A 15,586-nucleotide genomic window follows, 5' to 3' on the forward strand; every position below is an offset into this window, starting at 1 on the left:
AGCAAAGGCTCTGTTCCTATAAAGTAACTGCCAAAATGATTCTAAACTTATCTTATCAATGGAACTCTTCTAAAATATGCAACATTAGTCACGGTATTCTCGAAATCTAAAAGTACTTTGATCAGAATCGAAAGCACTAATGATTTTCTTCACTACGTTTTTTTTTTAAACCATGAAATAATAATGTACGAAGTGTCGTCGAAATCAGCAAAAATGTTGACTTACCAATTCTTCCAACCTTTCTCGTTATTGGTGACTTGGTTCAATAAATTAGTAAACTGTCGTAAGCCTGATAGCTGGACCATGTTCAGCCACGACATATCGGTGATCCATTTAAAAGGTTTTGGTGGACATGCGTTCAGATCCAAAGCGGCACCACCTACATTCATTATTTTGTAATAAATTACTTCTGTGACTGAATTTTTTAACTCTACCACTAGTACTATATTTGGGCCATTATATACGTGCGAACTATGTCATTTCATTTTATCGGATTCTCTTACCCACAATTACATATTGTCACATTCTATAATCACTTTAATTATGACGGAGTTCGCACGTTTGTAATAGCCCTAATAAAGTAGGTGTTGATGTTTCGTGGCAGATGAAACTAAAAAACGAAACGAAAGATGATACGTAATTTTACTAAATAATAACATGAGTAAAGCACCTTTAATAAATGTCTGGAATTCTTCAAATGTTATGTATTCCTTCTGCAAATCTATCTTCAACGTCAACAACACCGTGAACAGATACTTGTGTTTTTCATAAAAACCTCGACTGATAAACTTGAACACATCAAATGTCTGACGAACAAAAAAACTGTGTTAATAATTTAGCTGTTTAAAAACACTATTAAATGAAATTAAGGTTCAATTCGCATCAGGGGGGAACCGATGTGGCGAGCATTTAGCGAATTATTTGGTGAGCATTTTTCAGTGTTAAAGCATTTGAGACCTATTCCACCCTCCACACATTGCATTGGTCCAAAGTCCATATTTTTCCAACCCTCCACGAAGTATGGAAAGGAAAAGTGAGGTAGCAGATACATGTCATGTTGGATTGTTTGTGCGTACGATGTTTTAATAGATCATGAGTTTGGGCTAGTTCAATGTTAGACTATTTAACAGATGTGTGGTGGTGATGGTGGAGAGTGGTGGGCATGCATTCTTATGTATGCACCAATACTGAGTTTACGCATTCTTACATAATATCGCACCAATAAGTCTAAAGATAATTACCAAATAGTCAATAATAAACGCGATTCTTCTTGTAGTGATAGGGCTTTGAGGCGACCGCTCCATGGATATGTCGAATCGTTCCAAGAACTGCGCCAGCGAGGTCTGATACATGTTGCACACGAGCGACATGTTGCACACCAAGAAGTATAGCACGGAGCCGCGCGTCGCAACTGGACGAAACTCTTCGCGAGCCAAGTTGATTTTTATTTCAGTTTCTTTTGCCACATCTAGTTTCTCTTTTACCTGGTAGTTGTGAAACAAATTATTTGAATTTTCAGTCGGATTATATATAAAATGATATGAAACCATTATCACTAAAAACAATAAGTTAAGTAAGTATTAAACATCCTATATCTCAAGTTTATTGTGAATAATAAGCCGGTTTGAATGGATAGTTGTCGATACATACATTTGTAGATTCATAGACATTTTATCCTGTAGAAGCTATACAGCTATACATTTAATCTACTTGGCAGTAATATCTAAAATCTATCCACTCAGATATCATTGTGACCTGCCTTAAGATGTTTGTCAGTCTTAATTTCCGAAACATAAAAAAATACATTTACCAAGATTAGTTTAGTAGACTATGTAGTTTCACTTACATCCGTAGCCGTAGCTTTCGTAATGTTAAGCACTTGAATAAGCGTCACGTCTTCAACAAGCGAACCCTGTATAGTGGTCAGCTTATGAAGGAGATTAGCTTCTAACTCCTGCATTTTACGACGGTTGGCTGTTACGTCCATTATCAACTGAGTACGTTCCGCTTCCATCTCCGCCTTCTCCGTTAAGATTACACGACCGAGTAGCTGATCTTCCAGACCTATTTTGTAACATTGTAATAAAATGAGGAATTTTAAATCTGTCTGTTTTTGTTGACATTCTTGATGGCAAGTTGCGTGGCGGCTTAAAACTAGACGGTGAAATGCAATGAAAACCCATTATAATGGTTTTAACAGTTAAATTTTCATGTTATTGGTGTTTTATTTTACGCACTACCTTGCTTGAAAAAGCTTTTAAACTCATATAAAAGAACGCTATTGAATAGATAAATTACCGCTAAATGTACTCAAAAACCGGGGGTTAGAGAATCAACTGATGTAGAGAATACAGTAGTAAATTTGCACATGTGCGAAGAATATGTAATTCTTTAAAATAATGTACCTTGCATTGTTACAGTAAAGTCTATGATAGAAGTTCGAGCTGAAATCTCGGGCGTGTACGCTGGGTTAGGCAGTTTGGTTGTTATGAATATCTTGTGGCCGGCTGTCACGTCTATTTCTTTATCACCCAATCTCACCTAGAATAACAAAGTATTAACGGCCGAACACAGAAAAGAACATATACCTTAACAAACTCTTAATTATCATGCTATATTTGCCCCTTGACGGGAATATTTTTGAGCATATCTCAAAATTTTATGACATTTCAATATTAGGTTGTTAACTGATAAAAGGTATACTAACACTACTATAGTTTGGAACAAGTAACCAGACAAAAGAGAGGGAAAAATAAATGGGACTTTACTTTGTATGATGATCCGATTTTGATGTAATTCTTTTCAAGAACGTTATCCAGCACTGGATCCAATTCTTCTGCAACATCTTCTATCAACATAGGTCTTCCTAGTGATACGCAATCTTCTATGTGGTTCCTGAATATTTGTACACAAATATTATTCGCCAAATTGTATGAAACAGAATAAACCTCATCATCTTCATTGATATTTAACAAGTTTATATCGATCTTTAGATTATGAAAAAAAGTGTAGTTTACATTTTTGTAAACTACTTTTCCGTCACGAAACCATACTAGTTTAAGAACAGCTTAAGTAGCTGTCTTCTCGCTATAATGTACTTGGCTCATACCTGAAATATTTATGATTAAGCGTAGTAACAATCAAGTCATTAAACTTTTCCATATTCTTGATCCAGATCTTGCCCTGAGTCTGTGGGTCTATCAGGAGCGGGAACCTCGCAGCTTTCGTTACAATAATGCCGTTTTGTATGGACAACTCGTCAGTCGGCAGCCCGTATAAATTCCATTCTCCTATCTACACAAATATATACAATTTTTAATATAAATGAATGTGGAATTAAAAGCCAGTGCGGCAGTGATAAGGATGTACGGGTAAAGGGGAATGAATGGATACTAGGAATTAGTGAGAAAATAAAAGAGGTGAAACAGAAGACAATAACAAATAGTCGTGAAAGATGAGTGAGAAATTTTGAAAAGAAATAAATCTAAGCTGTAATACCCATAATACTAATGCCTGAGTTACAAAAACACGTTTCAAAAATGCCAACACACGTACCGTAGCTGTATCCGTAAGCTGCTCAGTTATATTCAAATTCATAGATACTGGTATCTTCCTTCGCAGTAGTTCATTGAGCCAGTTTGATATTAGCAAGCTGCGGAACTCTTGATTAAATGGCCCAGAGTATGAGAGAAATCTACCAAAAATATAAATTATGATATTAGCTCGTTTTCTATTTTTGCTTGTTATAACAAGCAAGCAATGTACTACTAAAACACATTGCTAAAAGTGTACTTCTTCTTTATAGTATGGTTAGTGGTCAACCTAGTATCAAAGTTGTCCAAACCACCCGAAGGCCTTTGACGAGGCTTGACGACTGTTATCTCAATAGACAGCAACCGGGACCGACTTTTTTACGTGCCCTCCGAAGCACGGAGACGCCCAGTTCAAATACCACTAGGCGGTCATCCATCTATGGAATGACCGCGCCAAGGCTTGCTTAATCCACAGATCGTTTACCGTCCGGTCAGCGCAACTGGCTATAGACGCCTCGGGTGGCCTACTGAACTCGACTCTAAAATAAGTTGGAAAGATCAAAAAAATTATCAAACCCAGTAAGCAGCAGTATATCTCCAACCAGCCGTTCAATTTCAGATTTGAACAGCGCGGATTGTTCTGTCCATCGGACTCTTTCACCACTTAGGCCGTTGATCAGCGCTGTGGCGGCGTCCATTTTCTCCTGACATTTAGCTGCGTCATCTAACACAGCTTGTTTCAATGCCATGGCTTCGTCGAATTCTCTCTGTACTCCCGCTAATTCCAGCTAGAATAATTAATAGTTAGTGTTATCTACCGCAGGTTCCCTATATTTTATGATATTTTCACATAGACAGACAGTATACACGAGAACAAAAACGCAATTTTTCATCTAAAATACGAGATGAATATGCCTCATCTCATCAGATATGTATGAATGGATATGATGTTGTTTTAATTAAAATATTGCTTAATTCGAAAGATTGAAGTCACCGTCTTAAAATGTAATTTGTTATCTTTATCATAACAATATAGTCAGCTTGTTACCTCTTTTGCAGCAAGTTCTGCCTCGGCCGCCTCCAATTCTCTCTTGGCTCCCTGATATTTGCCTTGCATCACCGCTAAGTTAGCCTTCAACGGCAGCACGTCCTTATTCACTGAATAAAACTGCGCCATGGCAATGGTCCATGAGATCAAGCCGGCAACATTGCCGCAAGCAATCTTTGCCGCTTCGAAAGTATATTGGCTGTATAAAAATATCAATAGTTATTATCCTGAGTACAAAAATAAGACTAATTGTACAATAATATAATATGCGTTCACTCACGGAAAGCTGAAGTAGGGTTTCAACAAATCAACCATTTCTGCATTGATTTCGTCTTTTGGGTAGTTTTTCAAGTTACTCAGAAATCTTGAATCCGCCATTACCTAATCAAAAAATATATCAGACAAAATCATCAGATCAAAATCATCAGACAAAATAAAAATAATTAGAACAAAAGCTATCAAAATAATAAAATACCTTCAATGACTCTGCCCATGAAGCAGTTAAGAAGTTTTTCTCGGGATCCGCCTTAATAGGATCTATACGCTTTCTGAATAGCAAACATACGGCATCCATAATAAGTGTAATGAGATATGGCGGCTTGCCCAATTTTCTTACAGTAGCAATATCAGCGGCATTAATGGTCTGCAATTAAATGCACTCAATTAAGCCTTGCTACTACATATTCGGTTGAAATCGATAAACAAAACCCACTCGACTTACTTGTTCGGCTTGTGCCGATCAACCTCATCACACATGATCGGTTTTGCCGGCCGGCTTAGCCAATAAATGCCGAACCAAATATGTATGTAGGAAACCTAACAATATAAAATACTTTTGTTTCTAAACAAACATAGATGATAGCATTGTCGACATACTGGACATTCTTTTTATAATTACAATTGGTTTAAATACCTGCAAAGCAGCTTCCGCAGCTTCCAGCGCGGGTTTAGCAGCCGCGAGTTTCTCCTCAGCGATCGCGGTCTCTGCCGCAATAACCGTTACGAGCTTCACGGCTACTTCCTTCACTTCCATCACCTCCGCCTTCACTATCTCGGCAGCTGCTTGCGATGTGGCTACAGCCGCTAATACCTACACAAATATTTTAAGAGACTATAGGATATTATTACTTCTGAAATTTAGACAAAACAAATAAAAAAGTAGAAAAAATTGTTAAAAATAAAAAGTTGTACAAAATACGTTGTATATCAACACTTACCTCTTCAGCTTTTGCAGTGGCCACCTTGATTTCTTGCTCTTTTAGCTCCAACTCTTGCTTCAGCACGTCTACGCTTGCTGCTGCTTCAACCAATTTGTCTAAACCAGTAGTCATTCTAAAAAAAAAACTCAAGTCTTAACAAACGTTCGAGTTATAATCAAAATAAGTACAGGAATTTGACAAGGAGTAACTGTGAACGAGAGAGTCCGATAAAATTACATGACACAATTCGCATGTTTGTAATAATGCGTTAAAGGATCATGGGAATATGTGAAATAGTAAGTACCTTCTTGCCATTTCGGCGATATGTACATGTTTCTCCTTGTACAAAACCTTGTACCCTTCCAAGAAAGACAAATAAGACTTGGGAGTGACGTGGGCCTGTCTTCTGAATCGATCGTAGTACAAGCCACAAGTATCAGCGACATTATCCTGTACCATTCCCATAATCTCGATCAATTGCATCTTTGTTTCACTTGAACATACCACCTGCAAATAGAAAATTATCATACATCGTAATCATAACTGTTATGCTTTACTAGGGTATGAACCTGAGGCAACAGACTATTGACTTTCAAAGTTATGTGTGTATTATAAAATATGTTTAAACGGGAAAAGTAAACTGAAACCGTGCACGCCTGTGAGTTCTTTAACACAGTTCTTGAAAGAATGCAAAATCACCAAACACACTACGCACGACTAACCTCTCCCTCGTTCCTGGAGGAGACTCTTGCCCTTGACAATAATGGATTGAAGGGCTTTATTGATTACTTGTAAACGTGATATACAATTCCAGTAAGTGTTAGTATTCATTACAAACCTTGAACTCCCACAAAAAGTGATATGCTACTTCAATAAGAGCTTCTTTAGGCCATTTCTGGAACCAGTCCATTGTTGATCCGGATATAAGTCCAGGGAATTTCAGAGCCCTGCTTCTGAACTTTTCACCTACCTACAAAATTATTATTTTTACTCATTAATCGCATTGTTATAAATGCAGAATTGCATTCGTTTTTTTTGTCCTTTCGTCTTAACTAAACTGGTGCACCGATTTAAATGCAATCGGACAGAGTTTAGAAAAGTAAAAGATATTAAATAAAAATACCACGTGGACGGGTCTTAGATATTGAGTTTTTTTAAGGTAAATCTTACCGGTGAGAAGCATAGCACAACATGTAAATTCGCCCGAGAGCGAATAATAAAGTATTCGTACAACACATCTGGCACTGGAATCCTTCTTGGAGCATACTTCTTCATAATCGGTGTCAGCTCGTTCATTATTTCATCTGGGATTTAAACATTTTTATGATAGTCTTTTTTACAAATGCCGAGTATAACACAATAATACAGTTATATACTTCAAAATTTTAAGTTAAGTGTGTCTTACATAAAAATTTACAAACGTAAAAGGAACTTTTTTGGTTTTAAACCTAGTTTTCATCCATACATTTTTGATATTTCTAAAGCTTTCAGAAGCTTTTTTAAGTCACCACTTATGCTTTTTTATGTTTACGCCCTTTATATTTACATAGCACTTTAAGTTAGCTTGGTTAAAAAACTTACCCATTTCTTCTTTAGGGAACAGATTGGCAATTTCGCCGGAGCTGAGGATATTGTTGAGGAACTCCAGAAACTGTTCGTCTTTTATATCATTATCGGTAAATATGAACGAAATACCGCGCCCTTGAAGTCCAGCTATCCGGTACAATATTTTAATATCGTCCATAAAGTTGCTCACGTTGTAAGATCTATAACCGTAACAGTTTTATTATATTCTTTATCTTAGAGATAGAGAAATACACCCGTTTTGTCGTCTATGATATGATAATACGATGAAGTTAGTCCCAAGTCAGCGGTGACCCGACGTTTAAAGACAGGACAGTAGACGTATTGCATTCAAACTTCAGACAACGCAGCTATCGAGAAAATTAAACATAAATAGGAAGACGTCAATGGCATTGTACCAAATGATGAGTTACCTTGTTAAAGTTATTTGATAGAATGTATAATTCGCTATGAACGATGCTAATTTCGTTAAACTCTGTTTTCCGGAACCTCCGACTCCTACCAGTAGCGCATTACCACTGAAAATAAGATATCGCTGTCAGTATAATTTATGAACAATGTACGTTATAAATTGTATAAATGACTGGATAATGTCTCACCGAGGAGTACTTATAATTCTTGAGATGATGAACAAATGCACCATAGCGTCGAGGAAAAATACCAGATCCAAATGAGCTCCTCTGATTTGTTCATTAAACGTCTCTTGGAACGTTCCTAGCTTACTGAGAACGAAATCCCAGCTGAAACAAGAAACATTGGTCTTTACACGACTACTACTTATACAGTTCAACTAATTAAAATATTACATACTTAAATAGTGTTAAAACCATTTGGCGATTAAAAAATTCGAAAAAATGCGAAACTCCAGGCTACTCGCCTGGAGTTTCTTGCCAGCTCTTCTCAGTAGCCTTACCTTAAGTAAATTCACTCTCTGTATCATTGACTATCATAAGTGTCAGCATTTGACCTAAATTAATCAATGATTTGATTTTGATTTCATACATATCAGTCCTGTTATAACCGAAGGGGTAGATAGAGGCGTGAGAAATACACCCGCGTTTCGTCATAAACAGTATTAGTCCCATGTAATAAAGGGGCCGCGCCACAGAGGCAGTTTACTGATTAAAATAATATAGCTGTAAATAATCTGATTATTATAAGGCACATACGCAGGCAATTCTTCGTATACTTTCGGTGCATCAGTACTGAAATCCTCGTCTTCATCACCAGTTGGGTCAACTGGCTCCCTCAAAAAGTTTACAAAGTACGTCTCTTTTTCAGGGAAGTCATTCACATACTCTGGAAGTTCCCCAGTGGCTGTTTTCCAGAAATTTGATACAAACCAATTTTTGTCGTCGAATGTTGTAAACCTGTAAAAATATATACATATATTAAGTAAAGCAAATACTTCTTGGCTATACGTGAAGATTGCAGGAAATGACTAATAACTATGAAGCAAGCAAAAATCCCGTACTGAACTGTATGTAGTGGGATGATATCGTATACATAAGGGTGCTCCCACACAGCAGTTATATAACGTTAGAAACCGACTTATAACATTTGTTTTTAAACATTTTTTTTTTAAATTTTATTATCGTGTCGTGTCGTTATCGTGTTACACAATGTTGTATAACGTTATATAACTGTTTTACACGGGAGCACCTTTACACGGCTGCAATGAGTGAAACAGGCACAGGACACTACAATATGGCGTACTCTAAGAGATACCTAAACTTCATATTGTAAAGTAGTTTACGTTTTAAGTACCTGTCTGAAATGACCCTCAAGCACTCGTGGAACCACAATTTCAAAGCAATCTGTACTGAAGGTAGCTCGTCCCTTTTAATAAACAATATTCCCTCCCATATTCGAGACAAATCTCTAAGATTGAAAACGTAATGGAACTTAGCTGGCGTTGGCAACATTTTTATCTGAAATTTGTGCAAAAATATTATAATTATACTAGCGGACCCGACGGACGTTGTCCTGTCTACACGTTACTAATAAATTAAAAATTAATAAAAAAAAACATTGTCCAGCGGTGTGAATCTAAACCATTCTCAGATCCCCTTGAACACACACAAAAAATTTCATCAAAATCGGTCTAGTCGTTTAAGGGAAGTTCAGTGACATACACACTTACAGAAGAATTATATATATAAAGATAATACATCCTCAAATGTTTGATACGACAATAACATCAGCAGTTATACTTTTTGACCCGACCCAAAATTCGAACCCGAGACCTCTCGCGCGGGGTCTATCCCACTAGTCCCGTTGAGTTGTCCCGTGACGGGACAATTGGCACTATTTTGTCCCAGTTGTCCCGTGGCGGGACAAGTGACACTGTTTTGGTGCCAGTAGTCCCGTTGCAGAAAAATCACGGGACTAATGGGACAGAGGGAAGGGTCAAATCAACTGGTTGGTACAACAGGTACTTGGTACTTTGGTAAGATAGCAGACGTTATGCAAACTAGTACATTTTAACGAGGGTAGATATCTCAAATGGAATATGCACTATACTTGTGTCGATAAATTGTAAAACCAAAGGTGTTTAAACCTATAATCTTAGTAATAATACTCAAAGTGTACCCAGGGATAGTTACCGGATTGTGTCCCATTACATCTTTGTTATACTAAAACTGTCTCAAAGGGTCTCTGCGAGTTTGCTTCGTGCGTGGGGACGCATGCCTTCCAAAAGTCCGGAACTCTATAGTCCCGAGATGGAAAGGACAAACAAATAATATGATATTTTTTGTTTCTTAAATGTGTTTTAGTACATTTTTACTTAATTTCTAGTAAATCAGTTGAAATTATATTACAAGTTGAATTGACTTGAATGTTTGAGCTGCCCTAGGGGCCTGTTAACATGACATTTTTGGTTTCCTTATATTATGTTTTTTCATAAATATAGACACTCTTGTCAATTTAATTATTAAGTGTAAAGCCTAAATGGTAAAAAAAAACTTCTTGTGAATTTAAAGTTTACAAAGATAAGCGTCCAATTCACCATCTGCTATCTTACCAAAGTACCAAGTACCTGTTGTCACACAACAACTCAATGGAACCAGTTGATTTGACCCCTCCGTCTGTCCCATTAGTCCCGTGATTTTTCTGCAACGGGACAACTGGCACCAAAACAGTGTCACTTGTCCCGCCACGGGACAACTGGGACAAAATAGTGCCAGTTGTCCCGTCACGGGACAACTCAACGGGACTAGTGGGATAGACCCCTCGCGCGGCAGTCGCATACACTACCAACTGCGTCACAGAGGCAGCTGTTGTAAAGGTGTACAATTCTTACAGACGATTTTTTTAGTATGGATAAAGACTACTTACTTTAGTTTGTTGCCAAATAATACGCGTGACTGGCACGAGTTTCGGCATGAAATCTACTATCTTCTTATCAAAGCGAGTCTTGCAGAAGTACCCAGCACTTATGGTTTCTTAAATAAATAAAGAAATTAATTTATGTTTACCTATTTATTATGGGGTTTTGGTAGTCAATGCATTTGATACCAAATACCCATATGTCGATTTCTACTTTGTATCATAATACACCCTTTCAAGTTCTACATAATTCAGACGACGTATAACTTCAATTTAATCAAGACAATCTTAACAAGAACCATCAATCAACATAACAACAAAAAAGAATAATTAGAGAAATCATAACTCATTACCAAAAATCCTGTCCATCGACACAGTGCTAGGTAGAGTACAGTTAAATATACAAAACTGTCTCTTCAGCCGCGGAGGAATATCGTTTCTGCCACCACCTGAGACGATATAAATTTTATTTAGATACACTATATAAACATTGTTTTAGATACACTTTATCCTGAATGATTCATTTCGAAATGAAAAGAAATAAATGGATTGCGTGACAACAGACTTGATCTATGCTTTAAAGAATTAGCTTGAGAAAATCGACCTGGTCAAATGTTATTCACCAGCATATCAGAAAGTTAAAACAGTTAATAACCTGGGTGAATCATAGCACCAAACATTTGAATGTCCGCGATAATAATGAACTCTCCAGGCTTTTCAAGAGAGTAGAAGCCGCGGCACTCCATCATCTGTCGTACTATTTCATTTGTTACCTGAAACATTGCTATACATTGACACCAGCACTTACGTATGACATAGTGCTTGTTCACGTTGGAACTCGCGGGCGCGGTGGCGGTCGCGAGCGCGGGGACGTGGCGATTTGTGTTCACGTTGGCCGCCAGGCGGGCGTTTGGCTCAAACTGGCTCAAACTGGTTGATCTTACTTGACATCGCGAGTGGATCGCGCCCGCCACCGCTAGTTCGACGTGAACACACACGAACATCTTCACTTGTTTGATATTGGCGCGAGCGCGCCAGGCGGGCCGCGCGCGACGCCGCTAGCTCGCCCGCGACTTAGACCGCGCGAACGGTTTGTACGTGAACACTTCGGTACATCGCCATATGTTTGATATTTCGCGACCGCGCCCGCCACCGCGCCCGCGAGTCAACGTGAATGAGCACTTACTTGCTTACATACCAGATGTATGTAATTTGAAAAAACATTTTTCTCTAGTTAAAGGTTGTTACCTGATCACCCCACTCGTTTACTATGGGCATGTTGATGTCGTCCACGAATACCGTCATGGATTTTCCTCCCGGAGGTCCGTATGTCATACCGACACGTTTCTCTACGTACGACTCAATAATTCTCTGTTACAGAAAATATACCTTTATAGAAGTATTTGTCTTTTATAAATAGGTTTTACGCTCCATTTATATTTACTAAGAAACGGACATATACATATTATGTCTCTCTAGTACATGATATCTACAGACAAATAACGTTGAAATAGCATAACAGCACTAATAAGACGGTCGTTTCGATATATTTTTGACAGTTGTTGGCAGTCAAGATACGATCCGCTTAAAGCGCGGTAGCTTTCTATCAGTGCTGTTAAGTGCTATTTCTTGCCCATAAGGAACAACAGAGGTAAACCAGATTACAAAGGCTGGTAAATAAATATGTGAGCAGACATAAAATATGTAAGAAAACTCACTTGGAACATATTCGGCGTAGTAGCAGAAGAAAAGTTGATCATCTTGAACAGTTTATACTCATTATCGTAATAAGACATGTAGCTTTTCAACATGACAGTCTTCCCAGTGCCCTGTTCACCGATTAGAAGCACAGCCTTGTTTTGTTTCGCGATAGTTTCAATCAAGAAGTTAATGCAAACGTTATCTATATTCGGAACTAGAATAGACGAATATTCAGGTACGCTGTCGGTTGGGTAGATGTAATCCTCCACGTGTTCAGACCTGTAACATTATACATTCGATTTTATACAACTTCATATATCGGTCGCTAATTTCTGTTTAAAGCATTCACTAATCCTCTTCTATCCTTTGTAGGTAAAATAAAATCCGATAACTTCCCTCAAACATCATAATTAATTAAGTAGCTTCAGAACAGTGTAATATAAAAATCTCGCTTTACTCTTTATAAACGCAATAATTATGAAGACATAAATAACAAACAATCAACTAACCAGTGCTGCCAAACGCCTGTCTCGCTGACCATGTACTCAAAAGGCATGATCCACTCTTTAGACTTAGCGCCAGGCCAGTCCAACTTTACGGGCAGTTTGGTCATGAACTCCGCCATACGAGTACGAGCATCCAGCTCTAATACCGCACCCAACGACCACATCATCGCAAAGATAAATAGACGCTCCAAATGACGATCAGTGTGCGCCTCTATACAGCAACAAATAAAGATTTTTGTTCAAATAATAATCGAAGTAGATAAATCTTAGATTAAGAAGAATCGCTTTTTTACTCTCGCGTTGCATGTTTCATGTATAATAGAATACGGGAATTAACGCGAACACGCATTTTACTGGCTGACGCAACCTGCGCCGAAACGTTAGGCATTTTAAGGTAAAATGCGTGTTCGCGTTAATTCCCGTAGGTATTCTATTATACATTAAGAAGAATAGATCAAATACGTTTAACTATAAAAAAGCCACAATAAAAAATAATTAAATACGTTGAGTTACTTACTGCCGCCGGGAATTTCTATTTGCAACAGTCCGATTAACACATCTATGCATTGTCTGAAAAAAAATTCATTTAAATCTCAAGTAAGATCGCTTGACATATGCGATAGTACACTATAATAACTTATTGGTACCTGACGTAAATAGCTTCTAAAAGCTTCATTTTAGCAGGTACTTTCTGTTGTACAAAAAGATGTACTTCATCGTATACTTTATTGAAAGCATTACGCAAAGAATCCGCTTCCTTCTGGCTGCGTTTTTTCAACCAACCCTGGAAGAAAAATTCTTTTACGTATACCAAAAATGATCTTATTCAAACTACGACTCTTGAAAATAACAAAATACACGAACCTCTAATACAGGCTGCCATTTCAACACTGACGAAGACAGGAACACCATGCCCATCCGACTGACAGTGGCAGGTGAAGCGTTGTCAACGTTGTCTGGTTCAAACACCAGCTTACTGTTCTGCGCCATCGTGATTCTATCACCGTTGGCCAAAGTTAACGTTTTGTTATCGTCCAATACAGAGTTCAGATTCTCAATCCATACGGCATCTACTGGACCATCTGCAAAGGAAAACATTTACTCTGTTAGTACCTATTATTGTAGGGTAAAAAAAAAATACGTGTCATTGACAGTTAAGAAAAATTTTCGTTAAGTACTTTTCTTACCTAATACGATCCAAGTGGTATCAGATTTCTTTACTTTTAAAGCTCGTCGCCACAGAGTAGAGAATATACCATCTGTCCAGTCATTGGTAGCCACATCTAGACGCCCAAACATTTGAGGCGCAGTAATAGCCTGAAACATTATTATGGGGTACCTAGTTATGTTTCAGCACTGATCCGAAGTCGGATTCGGATATATATTTAGTATTGTCCCCGTGGTATTTAAGCTGGCTATCTTAGCGTTTCGGAGAATACGTCAAAAATTGACCCACATGCATATTCTTTACAAGAAATCGTCTACAGACCGATGAGCGCAACTAGCTATGATAATTATAAATGTAAAATATGTATTTTCTTTCCATACCTTCGGATTCATCCTCATCTCTTTATGAGGTCTACCGACTTCTGTAAGTGCTGACATGAGCGTATGGATGCAGGTCGTCTTGCCGGAGCCAGTCGGTCCCATAGTCATCAAACCGTGTCTTACAAGCGACGTCTCATACAATTGAATGATCTTCAAGTTCCATTCGGGATGGTTCACTAGGCCAGTACGCTCTGTCACTATACCTATAGCGCGTTGCATTTCTCTAAAATACGTAGAGTCTTATCAATAACACAAGATTGAAAACTTTATTCTAGTCTTAAACAAAGTTTGCCTTTGACAAAAAACGAGGTAAAAAGAGATGGAGTGGACTTTTCCCAGCAGTGCTGCTGAAGGATAATAAACAGAAGGATAAAAACAAGACTACTTGTAAAACAAACCGTTGCTGAGTTTGACTGAGCTTGATACCGGGGAACAAATCTTCAATCAAGGAGACGAATAATGGTTCATCTTCATCTACCAATTTCGACACATTCATTTCCCTGTAAAATTACATAATTTAAATCGATAGGTGAAACCCCTATATGGGCAGTAATAGGCACTCATTCAGTAGTTCCTAAGTTAAATATTTTTACAAAGAAGCATACACAAGGTTCATCTGTTTCACTTATAAAATTGTTTTTTCTTACTTCAACACTCTCATCATGATGTTTTCCTCAGTGCTGTCAGGGTTGGCTCGTTTCTGTGAGCCCATAGTACGCAACACAGATAGAATGTTCCTCAACCCAAAGTCATAATGCACCTGCTTCGATAGCTGTTCCTCGCATAGTTTGTACAGAGTGAAGAACTTACGAGCTGTAATACAATCATCGCGAGAACTATTAATTAATCCGAAATTTACAGACCATACCTACAGAATAATTTAAAAATTAGCCTAGACTGTTTTAAGTTTAAACCAGCAAACTGTAGCGCGATTTTGTATAGTCTGTTAAGCATCGAGGGTTTGACATTTAAAGTATGCTGCCAATATAGTTCCTACGGAGCCCGGTAGAGGCGCTAAGCAGATTTTTGTTTAAAAATTCTCGATAGGTAACCGGTTATCGGTAGTCGATAGTAGTAGGGAATCAATCTACTGATTTATATAAAAAATATAAAGTGATACAGTATAGGAAAGAACTT

At 37.8% G+C, this 15,586-nt stretch overlaps 1 protein-coding gene across 1 annotated transcript in view; it reads right to left on the bottom strand.

Annotated features, from left to right (window-relative positions):
- The window catches only part of kl-3 (dynein heavy chain 8, axonemal kl-3), a 36,959-nt gene that overhangs the window by 4,205 nt on the left and 17,168 nt on the right, over window positions 1-15,586 (bottom strand). The window contains exons 44-78 of the mRNA XM_076117441.1: window positions 15,097-15,262; window positions 14,848-14,949; window positions 14,450-14,672; window positions 14,089-14,218; window positions 13,766-13,983; window positions 13,549-13,685; window positions 13,419-13,471; window positions 12,905-13,112; window positions 12,413-12,674; window positions 11,943-12,065; window positions 11,350-11,467; window positions 11,048-11,143; window positions 10,704-10,810; window positions 9,132-9,295; window positions 8,534-8,734; window positions 7,964-8,104; window positions 7,778-7,882; window positions 7,362-7,546; window positions 6,951-7,084; window positions 6,619-6,750; window positions 6,085-6,287; window positions 5,799-5,913; window positions 5,495-5,671; window positions 5,057-5,224; window positions 4,862-4,962; window positions 4,582-4,780; window positions 4,110-4,321; window positions 3,556-3,694; window positions 3,110-3,294; window positions 2,769-2,895; window positions 2,406-2,541; window positions 1,847-2,064; window positions 1,242-1,484; window positions 671-806; window positions 226-379 (exon numbers count right to left, since the gene is read on the bottom strand). Of these exons, the coding sequence (XP_075973556.1) occupies window positions 226-379; window positions 671-806; window positions 1,242-1,484; window positions 1,847-2,064; window positions 2,406-2,541; window positions 2,769-2,895; window positions 3,110-3,294; window positions 3,556-3,694; window positions 4,110-4,321; window positions 4,582-4,780; window positions 4,862-4,962; window positions 5,057-5,224; window positions 5,495-5,671; window positions 5,799-5,913; window positions 6,085-6,287; window positions 6,619-6,750; window positions 6,951-7,084; window positions 7,362-7,546; window positions 7,778-7,882; window positions 7,964-8,104; window positions 8,534-8,734; window positions 9,132-9,295; window positions 10,704-10,810; window positions 11,048-11,143; window positions 11,350-11,467; window positions 11,943-12,065; window positions 12,413-12,674; window positions 12,905-13,112; window positions 13,419-13,471; window positions 13,549-13,685; window positions 13,766-13,983; window positions 14,089-14,218; window positions 14,450-14,672; window positions 14,848-14,949; window positions 15,097-15,262 (5,518 nt within the window). The remainder of the gene's footprint in view (window positions 1-225; window positions 380-670; window positions 807-1,241; window positions 1,485-1,846; window positions 2,065-2,405; window positions 2,542-2,768; window positions 2,896-3,109; window positions 3,295-3,555; window positions 3,695-4,109; window positions 4,322-4,581; window positions 4,781-4,861; window positions 4,963-5,056; window positions 5,225-5,494; window positions 5,672-5,798; window positions 5,914-6,084; window positions 6,288-6,618; window positions 6,751-6,950; window positions 7,085-7,361; window positions 7,547-7,777; window positions 7,883-7,963; window positions 8,105-8,533; window positions 8,735-9,131; window positions 9,296-10,703; window positions 10,811-11,047; window positions 11,144-11,349; window positions 11,468-11,942; window positions 12,066-12,412; window positions 12,675-12,904; window positions 13,113-13,418; window positions 13,472-13,548; window positions 13,686-13,765; window positions 13,984-14,088; window positions 14,219-14,449; window positions 14,673-14,847; window positions 14,950-15,096; window positions 15,263-15,586) is intronic.

The sequence above is a fragment of the Anticarsia gemmatalis genome, chromosome 1 (assembly GCF_050436995.1).
Source record: "Anticarsia gemmatalis isolate Benzon Research Colony breed Stoneville strain chromosome 1, ilAntGemm2 primary, whole genome shotgun sequence".
Classification (NCBI taxonomy): Eukaryota; Metazoa; Arthropoda; class Insecta; order Lepidoptera; family Erebidae; genus Anticarsia; species Anticarsia gemmatalis.